Source organism: Meles meles, chromosome 11, assembly GCF_922984935.1.
Source record: "Meles meles chromosome 11, mMelMel3.1 paternal haplotype, whole genome shotgun sequence".
Classification (NCBI taxonomy): domain Eukaryota; kingdom Metazoa; phylum Chordata; class Mammalia; order Carnivora; family Mustelidae; genus Meles; species Meles meles.
In genome coordinates, this window is record NC_060076.1 from 6025649 (window position 1) to 6046146 (window position 20498).

The following is a 20498-nucleotide window of genomic DNA, read 5'->3' on the forward strand; positions in this document are numbered from 1 at the left end:
GAACCCTTGGCGGTGAGAACTCCCCATGATGCAAAATGACTCACCCGGTAACCTGTGAGCCCCGCAGTCTGACTGTTACCATTTAAGTCTGCTCCGTTCAGGTTCTTTCTGAGCTTAGAAAACAAAAGTTCTCTTTTGAAATAAGAAACTTCTTCTACTGTAGAGATACATGAACAGTATGGGGTGTTGTGTATCCGTTTGTGTAGGCGGAATGTTACTGATGAAAGCCAGGATATTTTGTAATCTCTTAGGTGGTCCGTTGGCATGCCAAACAGTACGAACACATGCACTAGAAACCTTAAGCCTGAATGCTTTAGCAGGGGAGGCCGGTAGCCTGGGACCCTCGTTCTAGGAAGTTACAAAGAGTTCCTGAGTATAAGCTTCAGAATCACGCAGACTTGGCTCAGCCATTTACTGACCGCGGCCCCAGGCAGATGGCTGAACTCATTCATTCATTCCACAGGTGTTCATTGAGCACTTGGTGGCGGGTACTGGTCCAGAAACTGGGGACATAACAATGAACAAAAGCAAATTCTTATCCCAATAATAATAAATAAGGAAGAAAAGGGGTCAGATGATGGATTTCTGTATCTGTATAAAGGTGGAGATTTCTCTTCCTCTCCAGTAGGTAAAAAGTAAGTCAGTGATGGAGGTTTGGGGGTGCCGGAGTGAGGATGGGCTGCAGTTTTCAGTGACGCGCTCAGGGATGGCTCACCGTGAGGGTAACACATGAGCTGAGCAGAGGACTGAGGGAGTGAGCCATGTGGATACCATAGGGAACAGCATTGCATCAAAGGGAACAGCACATGCAGGGTTACCGAGGTGAGGGTATGCCCAGGGTCACTGTGTGGACTGTGGCAGTCCAGGAGAAACAATGGGATGGGGGGTTGGGTAAGAGGCAAGGCTTGCATTGGGGGTGTTGGTCATCGAAGACCTGGAGGGCCCTAGGGAGGCTTTGGGTTTGCCTCCCAAAGGAGGAGGGAGCCCCTGCGGTGTTTTGAGCAACAGTGTCATGACCGGACTTGGTTTTAACAGGACCACGTTGGGTGCTGGGGGGAGAACAGACTGAAGACAACCGGAGCAGGGACCCTGGGTAGGAGCTGTGCAGCTACGCGGGGGACAGACGCTGGTGGCCCGCCCCTCATGCCACCAGTAGAATCGGGAGACACAGCGGGATGAGGATGCGTTTTGAAGGGAGAAACCTACAGAAGATAGAACAAGATTTCCTAAAGGACTGGTGTGGGAATGCGAGAGCACCGACTCAGGGATCCCGCTTGAGCTGTGGAAGGGTGGCGCTGCCATTTCGGGGGACAGGAGTGCGGAGTTGCAAGTATGTGGGGCCAGGTGCGAGCTGGAGACAGGTGAGGACCGTGAGCGAGGCACTCCTGTAGAGATGCGGGGCAGATGGCAGGTCGTTCCAGTGGGGCACTCAGGCCGAGGGTACAAACGGGAGCGGTTCATAGATGGTTTTTCAGGAGACCCCATCTGAGATCGTTGTTCCGCCAGAGCACTCTCCCGATGGTCGGTTTCTTGTCATGCTGGCTCCTCCCAGAGGTCACCTCCTCAGCCGGGCCCTGTCTGCCCACTCTGGTCAAGTAACCTGTCCTCCTTGCCCGCTCGCCCCATCTCGGGGCTCGGAGCCCCCGGCACCATCTGAAATCGTCTGTGTACTGCCATGTCGGGTTGTGAACCCTTGAGGGCAGCGTCCATGTCTGCTCAGGGCCCAGGGCTTGCCCGACGCAGAGCAGGCCTTCAGGAAAGGAGCTGCCCCCCCTTGTTACTGCTCAGCCGTTCATTTTGTTTCCTCCCACAGCCAACCTCACCCTAGCCAGGCAGTGAGATCTTTATTGAGCACCAGTTACGTGCAAAGCGCTGCTGGGGAAGGAGAGTGGATGCTCCAGTTAGGATTTGTAACGAGAAATAGTATTTGCTCTCTGTCTTCGGGCGCAGATGTACAGCGCTCAGAAGTTCCGGGGGGACAAGAGCCATAAAGGTGTTTTGATATTCATAACAGAGCCGCTAACCACACCTGAGTTTGTGTTGATAAGGGGCCTTTGGGGAAGCCTCTAAAGGGCATAGTCTGGTTTCCAGGGAACCAGCCCTGTGACTGCAGGGTTGGAACTTTCAGTCCATCCCGGACCGCTGGGGAGAGGACAGCAGTGAGGTGGAGTGAGGCCCCAATGGCCAGTGATTTGATCAGTCACGGCTGTGGGACGAAGCTTCCGTAAACCCCCAGAAGGATGGAGTTGAGAGAGCTTCCAGGTTGAACACGTGGAGATTTGGGGAGAGAGTTCTCTGGGAGGGGGCACGGAACCTTCACGTCCTTTCTGCATTCCCTGCCCTAAGCGTCTCTCCCATCAGACTGTTCCTCGGTGGTGTCCTTGAGCTGACCTGAATTGTCGTACACCCAGCTGGTGTCGGAGAATTTCTTGGTGGTGTGAAAAAAAAAAAAAAAACCAAAAACACCACACACGTTGGAATTGGTGTCAGAGCGAGACCAGGATTGAGGCCCCAGAATGAAGCAGCAGAGGGGAAGGGAAGCCACTCACCCCTGGGAGTGCTGGGTGTGATCCAGCGGGTCGGTGGTCGTCCGGAGGGGACATGTGCCGGTCCTCCTGGGAGTCCCGGAGGGAACGTGAGGGTCACGGGGTGGGTGCCGAGCCAGCACTCGTCCCGGGTGAGAACACCCAGCAAAGGCTGTGCCCCATGGCTGCACCAGAGCGCCGTCTTCACGGTGTGGCTCCGAGGGTTCGAGTTCCGGGTTCCTCAGTGCGCTGTGTGGTCCGGACGTGCGGGTGGCAGTGGTGGGTTTCTGACCTCTTGCTGTCCGGTGAGTCCCACGTTCCCCAAGGAAGGAGCGGCTGGGCCTTCCCCGGGCCCTCCTCTCTCTTGGCACTTTCTCTGAAACTCTGCCAGCCTGGAAAGTTGGTCCCCGCTCCCTGCGCGCCGCTCCGCCTCTCTGCGTGTTCCCAGCACTCTGGGCTGGCGCGCCTCTCCCCGCTTCGGATCTGTAGGTGCATCTGAGAGGCCGCCCCCGAGCCCGAGCCCGAGCCCGAGCCCGAGCCGTGGCTCCTGTGCTTGGCTTCTGTGCTTGGCTTCTGTGGAGGCACTGAGTTCCCTATTACACCGGACTCACCAGATGGCGGGCTCCGCCTTCGGGTCTGGCCCCCAACAGACGCGCAGTGGACGTGTGTTGGATGGATGCGGGGTCAGGTGGACAGTGACGAACACCACCTTTCTCTTTTTCCCAGGTGGCTTCTGGCATAGCAGCCTAATTGACCGAAATCTCATTGATTATTTTGTTCCCTTCCTCCCCCTGGAATATAAACACCTAAAAATGTGCATCAGAGTCGAAATGCAATCCCGAGGCTTTGAAATTGACGAGGACATTGTAACCAAAGTGGCCGATGAGATGACATTTTTCCCCAAAGAGGAGAGAGTTTTCTCTGACAAAGGCTGCAAAACCGTGTTCACCAAGTTAGATTACTACTATGATGACTGATGGCGGCCTGGAGTCTTTGCTTGGAGTCGGAGGAGAAGGAACTCAAGCACACGCTCTCTTCCCAGACCTCCCCCGGCTCCGTCCTCTGGAAGAGGACTGAAGGAAACGCTTCCTGTGGGACAGGACGGGAATTTTCCTGGGCCGTTTTCACCCAGTGAAACTTGATGGCATCAGACCCTACAGATCGTGGACTTCGGAACAGCCCCCGGAGCCTTCAGCGGAGGAAGCCGGCAGCTCCCAGTCTGCTCGGCCCAGGGCTCATGATTTTTTAAAAAATCATGTTTTAATTTCAAGTGTTTCTGTTTCAAGGAAGGACGTCTTAAGTTTTACTGAAAATGTAGTAACTTTATTTAAAATGGTTTTTAACATTATGAGAAACTTTTCAGACGCTACATTGCTGGCTTTGTGTTTTTGGTTTGTTTTTTTAAAGTTCCTGTCCCCATATCGTATACCGTGATGTCTTTACTGCAAAGAAGTCCAGGCCCGGGTCCTCGGCACGTAGTCCCTAAGATGGCATCACTGGGGACCGAGGCAGGAGCAGTGATCAGACCTGTCACAGGCTGACCATCGCGAGGGGCACTGAAGTGTTTAGATAAAAGCACGAGTGTGTAAGAGGGGACACACTGAGACGAGTCACAGATAAGCCTTAAATCCCCTTTCCCAGGGTTTTGATCTCAGTAACATTGTGAACTGTGGGAATAGCAACATTGTGAACATTTGTTAGAAACAGTTTCCTCGGGAGAGAAGTATTTTCAGCTTCTCACTTGCCAGGCCTTCAGCCTCGCAAAGGAGGACCCTTCTCTGCTTCCCATTCCCGAACCAGCCATGTGTTGTCATCTGGCAAGTTTGGCCATATTTTTAAAAACTGTATTGTTGCTAGTTCTTCTTTAGTGAGAACTCCTAAAACTCAGAAAAGTTAAACTGCCCACCGCCCTCCCAGTCTACCCTGTGGCTGCCAAGAACGGTGTTTTTACTTATAACTACAGAGGAGCTACCATTTTACAATGATATTGTGTATAACTTGTGAATACATCTTTAAAGGAGGGGAAAAAAAAAACCTCCGCTGTAGGTCTTAGGTGCTTCAGCTATGAATGAAGACCCAGCAGGTGCAGGGCGAACCCTAACGCAGGGCCTCTGAGCATCCTGATGGCTCCTGCCCTCTGCTTAGCAGCACTGGGCTTCACGGAGCTCCTGACACCCAGCCGTGGAGTTCAAGTCCAGAGACACAGCCTCAGCGGAGGTGCCAGCCAGGCGCACAGAGCGCTACAGGGGACTAGGTGTACCTTGGTGTACGCAGCACCCATTTGCGTCTGCAGGCGTGGGGGGAGCTCCTGTGAGCTGTGGCACCTAAGTGCTCACAGACCCATTTTTTGCAGACCCAGAGGACCAGCTGGCACGCGGCCGCCACAGGACCCTTTCGTCTTGTGGGACCTGGCCCCCGGCTCTTTAAGAGCTTCCAGGCCTTCTAAGCTTGGATGGCTGCAAGTGTTGGATTTTTTGGTTTGTTTTTTGTTTTTTCTTAAGATTTATTTATTCATTTGAGAGAGAACAGGAGCATAAGCAGGGGTGAGGGTCAGAGGGAGAGGGAGAAGATTGCTCTGAGCAGGAAGGCTGATGCAGGGCTGGATCCCAAGACTTTGGGATCATGATGGGAGTGGAAGGTAGATGCTTAACTGGCTGAGCCACCCAGGTGCCCCATGTCGGAAGGTTCTTGATGTGGAGCAGAAACTGACCTGTCGTCCTGTCACCAGGGGTCACAGATCAGGCTAATGACTTTCAGATGTCAGCCCCAGCACCTGGGCGCCCCTCTGTAGGGAACACGGGAGTCCCCTGACTTCCATCTGGCAAGTTCAGTCTTTGTAGATGAGGGTGGGGCGGAAACTGCATGAGGCTGGAAACAGACCTGGAAAGTCCTGTCTCGGGACTTGAGCACCTTCAGTTAATATATGTGCTGCCGAAGCGAGCACGAGCACCTTCAGTTAAGAAGTGGTGGGAGCCAGCAGGGAGCCTGCTTCCCTCTCTCTCTGCCTGCCTCTCTATCTACTTGTGATCTCTCTCTGTCAAATAAATAAATAAAATCTTAAAAAAAAAAATGTGGGAGCGGGTGGGATACTGGCGAAGAGGGTTTGAACTTTCTAGAAAGTAGCTGGCTTGTCCTCAGTCCTGGAAAGGGGGTTGGTGTTAACGATCCGCCGACAGAGAAGAGGCCGGGTGGACTGCGCCAGAGAGAGGACCTCACTGGACGGTGCGGGCTTCTGGCTCGGAGCCCGGCCTCGCTCCGGTGCAGAACGTCAGCAGGAAGCCCTGTTTTCCCACGGCCTCAGTTCCCTTCCTGTGTCAGCTTCAGGAGGTAACACCTGCTAGAAAGCAGCCCAGCCCTCCCTGGAGTTTTCATCATGGAACCGTGGCGCAGAACCCATCACCCAGTCCACCGTCGCTGTGTGGGTGGGGGCGGGGAGACCAGCCTGAAGGTAAATACTGGCCAGGTGACACGCAGACTCCCCGCCAGCTGGTCCGGGGTGTAGTGCGCCTGACACCCTGAGGTGCTGGACAGCCTTTCTCCCAAGCTCGAACTGTTCAGAGTTACGGAATAAACTAGGGAAAACAAAATGTTTTGTGACACGTCACAGGATAAAATGTAGGCTTTATTTCATATTCAGTAGGTCAGTTCAAGTTCCTGTCTACCTCTTACACAGGGTGAGGGAGGATGTGGCCAGTCCTGGCCTCTTCCGGGTCCAAGTCCAAAGGTGGCCCACATGTGGTGAGTGAATTGCATCACCGTGAACCGGGAAAAGCTTGTCTCTCCCTGACCGGACACTCGAGGGGTTAGGGAAGAGCTGGAATCCGGCTTCAGGGCGAGAACAGGCACAAAAAGTTTTAAGCCTTAACTGGCTTAAATGGGCTCCATTTTTTTTGTTTGTTTGTTTTTAAATGTGAGAGAGAGCGAGCACACAAGAAGGGGAAGCAGCAGGCGGAGGGAACTAGAAATGCAGGCTCCCCGTTAAGCAGGGAGCCTGACACGGGGCTCGATCCCAGGACCCTGGGATCATGACCTGAGCCAAAGGCAGAGACGCTTAACTGACTGAGGCACCCAGGCGTCCCTTAACTTGGCATTTTTAAAAGACTAAAGGTGACCCTCTGTAAGGCACTCCTATGTAATAAAGAAGTTCCTTCCGCATCTCACATATAAACACACTGCACGCTGTCCTTCTCAAGGGTACACACACACGCACACACACCCCACCCCACCCCCAATTCACCCGGGATTCCGGGCTGGAATCCGTCTTATTTCCCGGTCACCAGCACGGTCCAGCCAGAGAGGGCGCTCGCCCTCAGGGGACACCCGGGACCAGCTGCTTCACGCGGACTTCGTCTGACCTACAACTGCGACCGGCTATTGCCATGCACTGAAGGATAAAAATGCATAGTTTTTATAAAAAGTTTCCGATAAAAGGACAGGCAGTTACTCCATTTTTTGGTGTCCTTCCCATATTTTAAAATAAGCCATGTCCTATATTTTTCCGTTATCCAAGATTCACAAGTAAAAACATCATAAAAAACACGCATGTCCTTGAGAATTCTAGCATTTCTGGGGTCCAATGCCGACACTTCTTTGGCAACGCGGAACCCGCCGGCTGACCGCTCTGGCACGTGGCACCCCCAGAGACCGAGCTTGTCCTGTGGATTTCAGATGATTCTCCGGAACAAAGTGAGGAATCGACCCACGCATAAACTGTAACAGACATCTCAGCGCGGGAACAGAGGACTCAAATGCAAAACCGAGGGCTTCATTCTGATTTGACTCTCGTGATGACTTGCGCTTGGGGGCAAATGTAGCGCGACTGAAGTTCAGGGCAGAAGTGGTATCGGGAAGACCGAGATCCACACCAAGTGAGAGAAGGCAAAGGAATTCCAGGACCAGCCAGAGCAATGGACTAGACCGTGAGGCAGCCGGTCCTGGGCTGCTGCAGAGGCCTTGGCTGGAGACCCCACGCCACAGGCAGCGAGGTCGCCTGGTCGAGGATGCTCCGTGTGCAGGCCCTCATCTCCCTGGACACTGCCTGTGCCTGAAGGTGCCACCGATTTCAAGTGAAAGCCACTGAACACTCTGAGAGGTTTTCAGCAGGTGCAAACCGAATGCTCCCCAGGTTGCCACAGGGCCCTTGCACTCCCTGAGTTAAGAGCTGCAGCTTCCGAGGTGTGGGTGCTGTGGGGTCACAACGGGTCCTAGATCTCACACAGCTGTTTGCAAGGCACTTCTGTCAAGGTCAGCAAGGAGGGAGAGGGCGGGATTTTATAAGTTCATCGGCCACCGCAGTTCACAGACGGATGGCTGTGCAGTCCAAGATGACAGGTACACTCAACAGGTTAGTGTCTGTTCAAAACTCAACTCTCAGAAACTTCTGCGTCCCCCAAAGTCCACAGGTGCAAAGTGCAAACCCCACACAGGGCTTCAAAGTGCTTCCGGAAGGCAAGACCCTCACTTGCTGAGCTCCCAGCGGCCTCTGACCCAGCTTGAGTCAGAGGTCAGTGAAAATCCAACCGTGACTGCACAGTCTTGCAGCCCTTGTCTGAGTAGATTTTCTCGCTTTTGGGGAAAAAAGTCATTTCCTCTGCCACTCTGGTAACAATGTCCTCATCTATGACAGAGCCGCGGGCCCTCATCTCCGCCCGTATACACATCTTCACGTGTCTGTACTCCAGGGGCAGGAAGGGGATAAAGTAATCGATGAGGTTTCGGTCTATCAGTCCGCTGTGCCACAGGCCACCTGCAAAGCAAGACACAGCTGGGTCTTCCCATCACTGTCCCTGTCACCTGGCCAAGCTCACTGCTCTGACAGGGCCCATTCTGATCCCAGCCCACAGTACATTCTTCCCGTCTCTACCCCCTCGAGATTCTCTTTTTATCAAGCGTGCGACAAGCCTATTAAGGTTACCCCCACTAGGGGCGCCTGGGTGGCTCGGTGGGTTAAGCCTCTGCCTTGGGCTCGGGTCATGATCTCGGGGTCCTGGGATCGAGCCCCACATCGGGCTCTCTGCTCAGCAGGGAGCCTGCTTCCCCTCTCTCTCTGCCTGCCTCTCTGCGTACTTGTGATCTCTCTCTGTCAAATAAATAAATAAAATCTTAAAAAAAAAAAAAACAAAAAAGGTTACCCCCACTACCTGGCTTCTGTTATGGAACGTCCCTACTTCAGCAAAGCCAGAGCGGCACAAGGGTTCAGAGGCTCTGCAGAAGGTGTAAAGAAGGAGGGGGCTCCGCTGGCAGGGTTGAGGGTTCCTCAGCCTGGGAGACTCACTGTGTTTATTGTTGAAGACTCCGACAGACAGCACGGGTTCCAAGTCCTTCAGCTGAATGTCTTCCCTCTTTCTTCCCGCCCGCCAAAAGTCAAGGGCAATCTTAGTTATGAGGTCCCCACCGGCATTGCTGAATTTGCCAAAGAAGCGGAGTAAAAATTACATAGTAAGATTCTGTGTCCAATCAAGAATCATACCTGCTCTGAGGTTTCTTCTTAACTGGAGGAGTATTTACTAAGTGCTCCTGGACAAGGACAAAATAAGCGCCTGCCTTCACAGAGCTTGAAATCTGCTTTTCGAGAACTAGCTGCACAGCGCTGACTTCTGATAAGCCTCGGAGGCACGAGCAGGTAACAAAACTGCCTGTTACCAGCAATATCTAATTCATTTTCTCAGGCCCTCCCACTCCTTGCCACGCCGATGGTAGCAACGGCGAAGTAAAAGAAATCAACAATTTACTCTCGCCGGGTTCCTTTGTCCCTGGGCAACAGAAAGCTGACGGTCGCCAGGACCTCCTTCCAGCACCGGGAGAACGAGTGCCTTGTGTGCCCCCAAGAAACCACCTCACGCTGACCTGAGAAAGATGAAGATGGCCTTCCGGTAAGACACGCCATCGACCTGCTCGTAGTAGTCTAGAAACGGCTTGATGGCGTCGATGACCCCGGGGTGCAATTTGTCCATCTCGTCAAATATGAACACGGAGCTCGCACACGCACTCACGTTACCCCGAATCCATCCTTGTAACTGGTCCTAGACCAACCATAAAAGAAAGAGGGTGCAGGGGCTCAAAGGAGGTGCTGAGGGGAGGAGAAGCACAGCACGGCCCCCCGCTCCGCAAGATGGCAAATCGGGGCTCTCGGGCCTTCACGAAGAGCTCTCGGAAACTGCATCCTAACCTCTATGCACTGGGGAACAGCTTTTCCATAACGTTATCTGTCCAAAGTGGACACTGACAGGAGAAACACCTCTTTGCACCTTTGCACCTAACTCAAGTCATGTGTGGAGTGTGACTTTTTAAAGGTGTAAGAGGAGCAAGAAACATGAATATTCAGCGGGTCACGGTAAAGCAGCCCATCGTGTCAGCTCACTGTGGCCTGAAGGCTCAAGTTAATTTTAGCAGACAGACGGAGGGATAAGCAACTGGAAACTGAAACAGGCTTGCACAGTGCCCCAAACCAGCGCCCGGACTGATGCAGCGAACAAAAGAGCTGGTATTTCATGGAAAGCATTTGCCCTATGCTTTCCCAAGACAAAGACACCCAAGCAACAAGTCCTCTACCCCAAAACGTGAAAGGCTCTAGAGGCCCCCTCATCTAATTACTGTATTTCTAGAGGTTCATGAAAGGATTTGGAAAAGCAAAAACTATTCCTTCTTTTCAGCAATCTTCGGGCTCATTCTGTGTGGCAAAGAGCCACTTTCACTTCCCTTTTGCTTCAGTTTCTGTTTCTTATTCAGGTCCTCCCCCAACGGCAGGACTATTAACCTTTACAAGGACGACCCTAGACGACTTATTATAAATTAAATGTAGACAGAATATCTCCAAAGGAGGAACGGGCTTAAGAGTCAGTTCTTTGAGGCTTGCATTTGAAGAATGAAAGCAATACCAAGGATTTGGCTGTAAAGAAAGAAAATAAAAGCTACTGGGTGAGGGCAGGATCCTCTGCCGGGATGCTGTGCCTTTGGTGGGAGACCTCTCTGAAACCACATCAGAACCAATCATTCAAGAGCGCTCCGCTTCACCAAGGGCTGGGATGGAAACACCGAACACGCTCGTTCATTGCAGAACGTGGCTGCCCCAAAACCCTCAAATCTGGAGATTTGGGCCCAAGTTTCTGACTTGCCACAAGGACAGAGAGATAATAAGGCGCAAATCCCTTCATGGCTCTGTCTTTTAATGGAAATAACGTTTCCTGCCCCACTGTATCATTTTGGAATCAAATGAGAAAAATGTTGTAGGAGAGCTCTGCAAACAGCAAAGCGTTACTGGGGACAAGCGTGCCTTAACTCAGTGGGGGCCCAGGCCTACTGCAGTGCAAAGGGAAGCAGCAGAGGCCAGAGTTAGCAGGTCGCCCAGGCCAGTCTGAGTGGCTGGTGGGCGGGATAAAGGGATTCTCTTGCCTGGTACAGTTTTATCTGCTGCTCGTGAGGAAAGTGCAGCGTGGAGACAAACAGGTGGACAAAGTTACTCTTCAGGCCTTTTGAGTGAAGATTTTCTGCCACAATTTGGCTGACAAAATTCTTGCCGGTGCCGGCCCAGCCGTGTAAGGAAAGAGTCAGCGGTTTCTTGGGATTTTTGTTGTTCTTGAAGCCCGTCAGCGCCTTGAGAATCACCTCTGTGGCCAGATGCTGCCCAAACAGCTTCTCCTCTAATTCCAGCTTGAGGGCTGCAGGAGCCAGCCGGGGAAGAGAGAGAAAAATACACATTAGACAGGCACCAGAAAGCCAGCACTTTCCCCAGCTGGCCAAAGCGAGAGGCACATATTAGCAAGCGGTCCAGCAGGGCGTCTGCCAAACCCCAGGGCTGGCCCGGAGGCAGAACCTCGGGTTGAAAGTCACACGATGCCACTTCCAAGGATGTGCATCAGACGGAAGTCGTCCTTAATACTCCAGTGTCTGATAAGGAAGCTAACGTGTTCGTTCATCCAAGGATTAGCCCTCTCTTGACTGAGCTACAGGCTATGCCCCAGCCACCCCTGCTGGCTTGTAAGAAAACCAAGGGCCGAGTGCGGGCTTTCAGGGTAGCCGCCGCACGTATGAAAACTACTGAAGAGGACTGACATGGTGCAAAGCGCTGGGCGCGGGGCTTTCGCTGCTTTACTGTACTCGCAGGGCATCCGAGGCATTTAAAAAGGAGCTTAGGCAGATCTCCACGATCTGGAGCGTGGGTCTCAGAGCGCAGGGCTTCCAGCGCTGGAGTTCGGACCGAGACCCTGCCGGTGCCCCCCGCCCCCGCCCCAGCGCAAGGTGAGCGCCACGCCCCTCGCGGGCGGACCCGCCCTACCCGACGCGTTGAGCCGCTGCTCCTCGCGGCAGCACTCGGCGAAGCGGCAGTAAAGGTCCTTGTAGGACAGATAGCCGGTGAGCGCCGACGCGGCCCCGATGGCGATGCCCACGCTGATGGGCTCGAACGCCGCCACCGCGTGGAGCGCCAGCAGCAGCCCCAGGGCCACCCCACGTCCCAGGCCAGCAGCCCGCCACATCGCCCCACTCGTAGCCCGCCAGCCTCCGCGCCGTGCTGCCCGCCAGCCAAGAGCCAGACCGGACTTCCGTCTGCGTCACTTCCGCCCCGCAGGCCCCTTGCCCCTCCTCCCACCCGGGACGGCCATATTGGCGGAAGCGGGGCGTTGTGCCGCCATCTTTGTGCGGGGCGCGAGAGCGGTCCGGTGCTTCGGCTTTCACGAATCCCATGGCTGCTTCTCACCGTTCTGTGTCCTAGACCTTTTCCGAGCCCCCACACTTGGCTTTGTCATCCCTCCCCCTGGAGCTGCAGGGAGTCCTCCCCTGTCTGCCCGCCTGCCTGCCCGAGACAGCCAGCCGGTCTGCGCTCTGCGGGCCCACCGGGGGGGGGGGGGGCGCACGGTCAGAGCCGCCGCCCGTCTCGGCCTTGCCGAGTGCCCTTCGTCGGGTGCCGGGAGGACCGCAGGGAAGCAGCGGGAGTCGCTCCTGGCCGTGCGCGGCCCCCAGGCAGCCGGCGGGCGCAGCCCGGGGCCGGAGCAGGCGAGGCTTCGGGTAAGCCGAGAACTCGCGGCGCTTCTCCCGCGGGAAGGGGGCGTGGCGCGCTTGCCAGCGGCAGAGGGCGCGGCCGGGGGGCGGGTTTCCCGCGCTGGAGGCGGGCGAGAGCGAGCACCCGCGCCGGGGAGGCTGGAGAGGGAAACCCTGCCGGCGCCGCGGGGACTCGCGCTCTGCGCCGGAGGCCGTGGGGAGCCGCGGAAGGTTGCCCCGGGGAGCGGCGGGGCAGAACGGAGACCAGCCTGGCTGTTGGGGCCAGTGAGGAGACTCGTCCAGGGGGTCTAGGCCCAGGCTTCCCTGAAACGGGTTGAGTTTACCCGTCAGCGGCCGCTCGGCAGGTGCTTGATGAGCACGGGCTCAGGGCCAGATTCGGTGCCACGTGCTGGGGGGCAGCGGGGGCGGGGCAGAGGCCCAGGCCCGGCGAGGGAGACAGAGGGGCGGCAGGTGGTTCCCGCCGGTGCGGCCCGTGGTGTGACGTGGGACGCCCGGAGGAGGCACCTCACTCAGTCTGCGGGTTGGGGAAGGCTCTCCTCCCTGCCTCAGTTCAGACCTGAACAGTGAGCAAAACTGCTGTGGGCTTAGATTCCATTGGGTAGGCCAGAAGAGCAAAGTATCATCTTAAATTGTTGATGCACCAGACAGGAAATTGGGTCTTTTGTAACCATATACACTTAGGATGAAAATGTTCAGTGTGGATCTGTGTATGTATGAGCAAACACCATGTGAAGACCCCTCCCTGGAAATCAGACCCTGCTTAGAAGGCATTGACTTTTTTTTTTTTTTTTTTTTTTAGATTTCATTTATTTATTTGGCAGTGTGAGAGAGAGCCCAAGTAGGCAGAGTGGCAGGCAGAGGGAGACGGAGAAGCAGGCTCTCCACTGAGCAGGGAGCCTCATGCGGGGTTTGATCCCAGGACCCTGGGATTATGACCCGAGCTGAAGGCAGACGCCTAACCAACTGAGCCACCCAGGTGCCCCAAAGGCATTACTCCTCATCCTCATGTTAACTCTGCATTTACTGTAAATAGTTGGTGCCTCCCTTCTGGATTAGTAGCTCCTAGGAAAGGACATACCTCTGGACCCAGAGCTTTGTTCTCTGGCGAGACGGCCTCCTTCCTCTCCACCGTCTGCCTCTTTGTTGCCACTACAGTCCTGACCTGCCCCGAGGCTCTCTTCTAGACCCCTTCGGTCTCCCTGCTCTCTCCCTGGGTGAGAGGACCCAACTCTCTCCCTCAAGACCCTGCATCTGGCTGCACGCTGGACAGCTCCATTTGGCTATTCTCCAGACATCTCAGTACCCAGACAGTCAAACAGAAAACTTGACTGTTTTCTGCAAATGTCCCTCCCCCATGGTCCTTATCGCAGGAAGTGGACCCATCTTCCGCCAGCTGCGTAGACCCAAAGCAAGTGGTTGTCCCGGATTCTTTTCTCCCCCAGTCTTCCACTTCTAATCCATCGGCAGGTTGCTGACCCCATGTTCAAAACCTCTCCAAAGCTCTTCAGTCATCATCTCCATCTCCTTGGCCACCCCCAGTCCAAGCCTCCATCATGGATGGCCACGGTAGCCCTGTAGGGGGCCCCCTGCCTCTGCACTCCTCCCTGATCTGTACTCTCCAGGTCAGAGACAGGTGGTGTTTTCGTAAGGGCCTATTTAGCCAGAGCGGCCCCACCTCGGTTGAACAGCCATTTTGTTGTTTATGCAGTAAAAGTTAAATTGACCCTGCCCCCCGCCAGGGGAACTTATTTAAAAGCAAGTCAGGGAAACCAGACCCTGGTAACAAAGCCCAAATACAAGGGTGGGTCAGGTCAGGTAGAGATAACCACCCGAATGCAGGGCTGAGTCTGGTCAGGTGGAGCCATCCAATCAGTAGAGCGTGCATACTGTCTCCCTAGCTACCAAGGGGTGTGGGCCCTGCCTTTTGGGGGGGGGGCAGGTCTCACCAAGGTGATAGGCTAGTGCAAGTGTCTACTATGGGGGAATTGTAGTTCAATTGGCCCCGTGTGACCTAGCATGACTGTGCAGCTTTCCCTGTGTGTTACAATCTCATTGGCCACCTGTGTGTGGCCAGGCTCAACCACATCGTCTTTGCTCTATAAAAGTTAGTCTCTGAGGCAGGGAGGGGTCTTCCTCTCTGTATGGGGCGGCTCCAACCCGTCTATTTGGCGGTCGGTTTGATTCTTGATGCTTGGCACGAAATAAACCTTTACTTGACCTTCACTTTGTATCAGTCTCGCTCCCTTGACCATGGACCCATTATTGGGGGATCCAACATTTTCACGACAAATGGGATCATGTCACTCCTGCGTTCAACCTGTCCATGGCTTCCAAAACCCCTTATGAAAAAATCCACCCTTTTTATTCTGACCTCAAAGCTCTACCTGAGGTGCCCTGCCTTCCTCTCAGACCTTCACATCCCACGTACCTCCTTGTGCTCAAACCCACAGCCTCGTCTCTCTCCTCAGCATCCCGTTCTTTCTGCCTGGACTCTCGCTTCGGAGTCTCCCCTGGCTAAGATCTCTCAGGCCTCAGCTTGAGGCCCACCTGCTCTATCTAAGGTAACCTCACTTCCACCCCTCGTGGCCCACTGTCCCTATCACCCTGTTTGTGTCCTTTCCTATTGTCCATCTCTTGCACTGGACTGAGGGCTTCAAGAGGGACCTTATCTGGTGTGTTCTGTTTCTCTAACTCTCAGAACTGTGCCACATATACGGTAGGTGCTCAGTAAACACGTTTAACATCCAAGAATAGCACACACACTCTGATCTGAGGACCAGACATGCTACGATAGACTAAATGTTCCCATCCCCCAAAATTCATATTCTGATGGTTTTAGGAGGAGGGGCCTTTGGGAAGTAGCTGGGTCATGAGAATGGCGCCCTTAACATTAAGATGTTGATAACTGGGAGGCACCTGGGTGTGTCAGTGGTTTAAGCCTCTGCCTTCGACTCAGGCCATGATCTTGGTCCTGGGATTGAGGCCTGCATCAGGCTCTCTGCTCAGCAGGGAGCCTGCTTCCCCTCTATGTCTCTGTCTCTGTCTCCCTACTTGTGATCTCTCTCTGTCAAATAAATAAAAAAATAAATCTTTTTTTTAAGATTTTATTTATTTATTTGACAGAGAGAGAGATCACAAGTACACAGAGAGGCAAGCAGAGAGGGGGGGAAGCAGGCTCCCTGCTGAGCAGAGAGCCCGACATGGGGCACGATCCCAGGACCCTGAGATCACGACCTGAGCCGAAGGCAGAGGCTTAACCCACTGAGCCACTCAGGCGCCCCAATAAATAAATAAATCTTAAAAAAAAAAAAAGAGAGAGAGAGATGTTGATAATTGGGGAAACTGGGTGAAGGCTATATGGAAACTCACTGTACTATCTGCAGATTTTCTGCAAATCTAAAATAAAAGGTTTCTTTTGTTTAAGAAAAAGCAGTTTTGTCTGTGCTACTGTCTGACAATCAGTGATCTTGTAAAAATCATAACCACACGAGCTTTAATTCTTCTAAACTGAAGTTGGTTTCTGAAAGTGTGTAAATTGCACTTGATGGACAGAAATGCTCGAAAGACAGAATACAGCCAATGTGAAAAGGGTAAATTGTGTGTCTCGTATCTGTGAAAAGGAGCGGGAGGTGTGTGTGTGTGTAGGACACAGTGGCAGGAGCTCTGGACCCTTCATGCTCTGGCACTGTCCTCGTAGAGAGAGAATCTGATTGGCCCAACCTGAATCAGATATCTCGACCTTGGATCAACCAGCCATGGGCAGGGGTGTTGTGCCAAAGTAGCCCCCAGTTTGTACTGTTCTACACATTTCTATGGCATTTTGTTCCCCTAAAATGTGAGTATTTCCTGACTTGTCATTTGGGCATTTATTATGAAGCTGGCCACTGGAATCCATAGAGGGTGGGAAGATGGCCACAAGAGTAAGAGGACCTCCAGGCCCCCTCACAAAGAGCTCTCTGAGGGGACAAAGACACATTGGAGCCCCAGGGGTGGACATAGCTGAGCCCAAGAGTTGCTCTCCAACTACATAATCATTCTGACACTGCTTTGTGCTCCATTCCGGCTCTTTTAAGAAAATTTAAAATTTTTAAAAAGAACATGTATTTCAAATGGACAAAAAATTACTACCATGACAGTATCTTAGGGTACAGCGCCTGAGAATGGGAACCTCCAGTACTCTGAGGTCTGCAAGATAGATCTAGAAACCTGGTTTCTGTAGAACAATGAAGACTGTGTAAGTCAGATGAGGGAGAAGGTAGTGACAACCAATGGCTCTTTTTTATTAACTGCTGTAATAGCGTCCTTCGGTAGCCGAGGGAGTTTCATATTTTCTTTAGACATTGTTAGGGACAACTTTGATGCTACGTGAATTCTCATGGGACAACTTTGATGCTACGTGAATTCTGCCATTTTCCTGCACTGATGAGGCTCTTGGGTGACCACTTCATGAGAACTACTACTCCGTTCATATTAATTTTTGTTACGAATCTTACAAAGGGGAGTGATTCTGGGCATTTAGATCCACATTCTATCTTAAGACTGTCCGTTCGGTTTTCATAAATTGCCAAGCCTGTGCTGGCTGCCGTCCTGTGTCACGGTCACTGGAAGCCTGGTGCCTTCTTCACCCTCCACTCAACCCCTGGCCCTCATGTTCTACCATTCCCTTTACTCTTTCTGTCATCGCTCCGTTGCAGCAGTGCTTTCAGTGTTTAAATTGTTGATTGAAAATATTCAAAATCACCAGCTTGACTCCTCAAGGCTGTCATAAGTTGAAAGAGCGACCAGAAAAGTCTTGGAAGGGTGTGATTCTGCTGGAGACCCGGGCTCGGCTCTCTGGTTTCCCTGCAGGCTGAGATTTTCAGGACCAGAGACAGCGCCCCCCTGACCCGCACCTGTTTCCAGGGGAGCTTTGAATTTGACTGTCAGCAGAGGTGAGCCTACCTGTTAGCTTGTGAACCTACCCGAAACTGGGGGGACCTGGGGAGGGAGGCACTGGAGGGTGCTTGTGAGCTGCTGGTCTCAGCACTCAGAGAGGTCCATTCGAATCCTGACTCTATCACTTACTACTTCTGCGACCTTCACAAGGTTAAAAAAAAATACTGACAACAAAAAAAGTTCAAAAGCCTAGATTACTTAAAATGCCGATGGTTTACATTAAGCCCTGTTCTCATCCAAGTCTTATCAGTGTCTATATTATCCAGAGGGGTTCTCCTGGGGTGCATTATGGTTGGTGTTTTCCTTCTCTCATTTGCTACTTTGCACACAATGATACCCAGTTTGTGTCTAGGAAATCTTATGGCTATAGAGTATTCCATATGCGTTTAAACAGCTTTGTTGAGCTAGAGTCGACATGGAACAAACTGCACATATTCAATGTACAGTTAGATAAGTTTTAACGTCTGTGTACACCTATGAAACCGCCCCCATGGGGACCATCACCCCCAGAAGATTCCTCCTCTCATCTTGTCATCCTTCTCTCTCATCTTCCCGCTTACCCCTCTTCTGTCAGCCACAGACTGGCTTTTAGTCACTGGAGATTAGTATGCTTCTCATAGAATATTGCGTGTTTTAGAAATAACATGATGTATTTGTGTGTGTGTGTTAAGTGCTTTCTACTAAATGCCAAGTGCTGGGTGCATGAAGTCGTTATCTCAGTTAATTCTAACGCACCCTGTGAAGCAGCAGTGGAAATCTCTGTTTTATGAAAGAAAGAGTTGAGACCAGAGAGGTTGGCTAATGTGCCCGAGATGCTCACTACAGGAGACAAACTGCCCAGGTTCAAATCCTGCTTCTGCTATGACCGTGTGTAGGACCCTGGACAGGTTATTGAACCTCTCTAGACCCGGATTCCTGCTTTGTAGAATGTTTGTAACAATAGTCTCTTCCTTGCGGGGTTGCCCTGAGGGTCACTTGAGATGATGAGTGTCAGGGCACCTGACTGAGCCGGGAGCTCCGGCGGGATGACTGAACACGTGCTCATGGCAGGGGATGTAAATGCAACCGGACAGATGTGCAGTGCACGATGGGAACCGGGGAGCCAGTAAAGGGGGTGTTGGTGTGGGATTCAAGGCTTGTGGAAATGTACCTCCTTGATACCTTGAACTCCACTATTGTGTGTCCTGTTCATGTTGGAAAGTGCTCATCCATCTTCTAGGACCCAAAGTCTTCCGGTGTGTTGGCAACTGTGCCTGTCCCCCGAGGGATTCCAGTAAGCAAGAAAGAGTCAGTGCCGCCCCGCAGGACTCCCCTCTGGCTGTGGGAGTGGGGCACATCCCAGCAAGGAGAGTTCAGTATCCTCAGTACCATGGCAGGGTAAACAATTGCCGTTGCCCACTTATAATCCCTTGAAACTCTTTTTAGACTTTATTTATTTATTTAAGAGGAGGGCGCAAGCGAGAAAGAACAATCAGGGGAGGGGCAAAGGGAGAGGGGGAAGCAGACTCTTCGCTGAGCAGAGAGCCCGATGCGGGGCTCGAGCCCAGGACCCTGAGATCATGACCTGAGCTGAAGGCAGACCCTTACCCGACTGAGCCACCCGGAGGCCCCCCCCATGAAAGTTTTTCATCCAGGTTCTACCAGCGTCACGTAAGACTGACCAGCTGCCGCATGGACAGTTCTTTATAAATACGATATGATTGAAAAGCGTCCCAAGGTGTTGCTACTGCTACTGTTGAAACGCTTCTGAAGGGTTTTCTGAACAAGCTCTAGTCCCTCACTACTGTTCCCCGACCGCCGCCAGTCCCCCAGTCAACCACAGAAGGATGGACCAAGGGCAGGCTCTGGAAGGACTGGCCTGGCTTGCAAACCCAGCCACACCACTGCAGGCCGTGGGTCCTTAGCAATCACTTATTTCCGCGCGAGTCTCAGATGTTCACTCTTGAATTCTCTGCAGAATGTTTAACTAAAAGCTGGCTTCTTCCCCCTGGGACCCAGCCTCCCTCTTTGACCTCCCGAAAGGGTATGGGCCCAAGAGCCGCCAACCCCCTTGATAGCAGAAAGCTGTGGGCAAAGGCAATCTGCTGCCCAGAGGGATCACATTGCTGAGGTCCACACGCAGGCTGGAGAAGATGCTAACGGCTGGCATCCGCAGAGACCAGAGACCGGCCGGCATCCGCAGAGACCGTGGGCTTCAAGCTAAAGAAAACACCGGCACTGGATTAAGCAGCAAAAGGAAGTGGATCCTCAGGCGGCCGCACAGTAACTCACCTAACGTGCACAGGAGCTGGGCATCATGGGAGGGACTTGAGTCAGGCCCACAGTGCCCGCCTCCCCCCCTCCTTCTCTTTCATCCCCTTTCCTTTGTGGATCTGTCCCATTCTCTGCCCAGCACCCGGCTTTGTGTGCTGCTCCAGACACCCAGAGACCACATGCTCACGGCTTCTTCTCCCCTCCCCACTCTCAACTCCGGTTCCAAACTCCCAGGGAAGGGATTTGATTGCCCCAGCCTGGCTCGGGGGGTGGCCCCTGACCCAGCCAGCTGCGACCTGGGGTGACCTGGGGTGAGATCAGGGCAGCATCCCCTGGTGTGGACCATGCGAATGAGGAAAGGACCGCTCCCAAAAAGGGATTCACCTGTAGGACGGATCTCCCAGTCTCCCCCAACACGGCTCCCATGTCTGCCCCGCCATTCGCCATTCGCCATTCTCCCTCTGCCCAGCAGCCCTGCTCAGCCCCATTCCAAACCTAGGTCCTTTCATTCCTTCACTCAACCTGAGAATTCTTTCTTACTCAGCCTTTTGTTCCGCTCAGACCTTCAATAGATTGGATGAGGTTCAGATACCTGGGGGAGAGCCATCTGCTTTCCTCCCTTTACTGATTCATTTACTGATTCCAATGTTAATCTCATCCAGGAACTCCCTCGAAAACACACCCAGAAATAATGTTTAACCAACCATAGGGGCACCTCATGACCTAATCCAGCTAACACGGAAAATTAACCATCGCACCCTTCAAAAGAGACCAAGGGTGACCGTTCTC

General features: G+C 53.1%; 2 protein-coding genes across 4 annotated transcripts in view; one reads left to right on the plus strand and one right to left on the minus strand.

Moving 5' to 3' along the window:
* The window catches only part of TOR1A (torsin family 1 member A), a 28974-nt gene that overhangs the window by 2993 nt on the left and 5483 nt on the right, over window positions 1-20498 (plus strand). The window contains exons 5-6 of one of the 3 annotated variants that reach the window (XR_006820780.1): window positions 1036-1361; window positions 3252-3382. The exons of 1 other annotated variant lie outside the window; for it this stretch is intronic. Coding sequence is in view for 1 of the 2 variants with exons in the window: in XM_046022670.1 (XP_045878626.1) it covers window positions 3252-3502 (251 nt within the window). In the remaining variant the exon portion in view is untranslated. Of the gene's footprint in view, window positions 1-1035; window positions 1362-3251; window positions 4549-20498 lie in introns of those variants that run through there. One more of the 3 variants, XM_046022670.1, reaches the window with a different exon arrangement.
* Window positions 6136-12538, minus strand: TOR1B (torsin family 1 member B). Its single transcript, XM_046022669.1, has 5 exons — window positions 11800-12538; window positions 10917-11182; window positions 9372-9547; window positions 8800-8927; window positions 6136-8271 (listed from the first exon to the last, which is right to left on the minus strand). The coding sequence occupies exons 1-5, from the start codon at window positions 11996-11998 to the stop codon at window positions 8030-8032; spliced, it is 1011 nt and encodes a 336-aa protein (XP_045878625.1). The 5' UTR covers window positions 11999-12538; the 3' UTR covers window positions 6136-8029.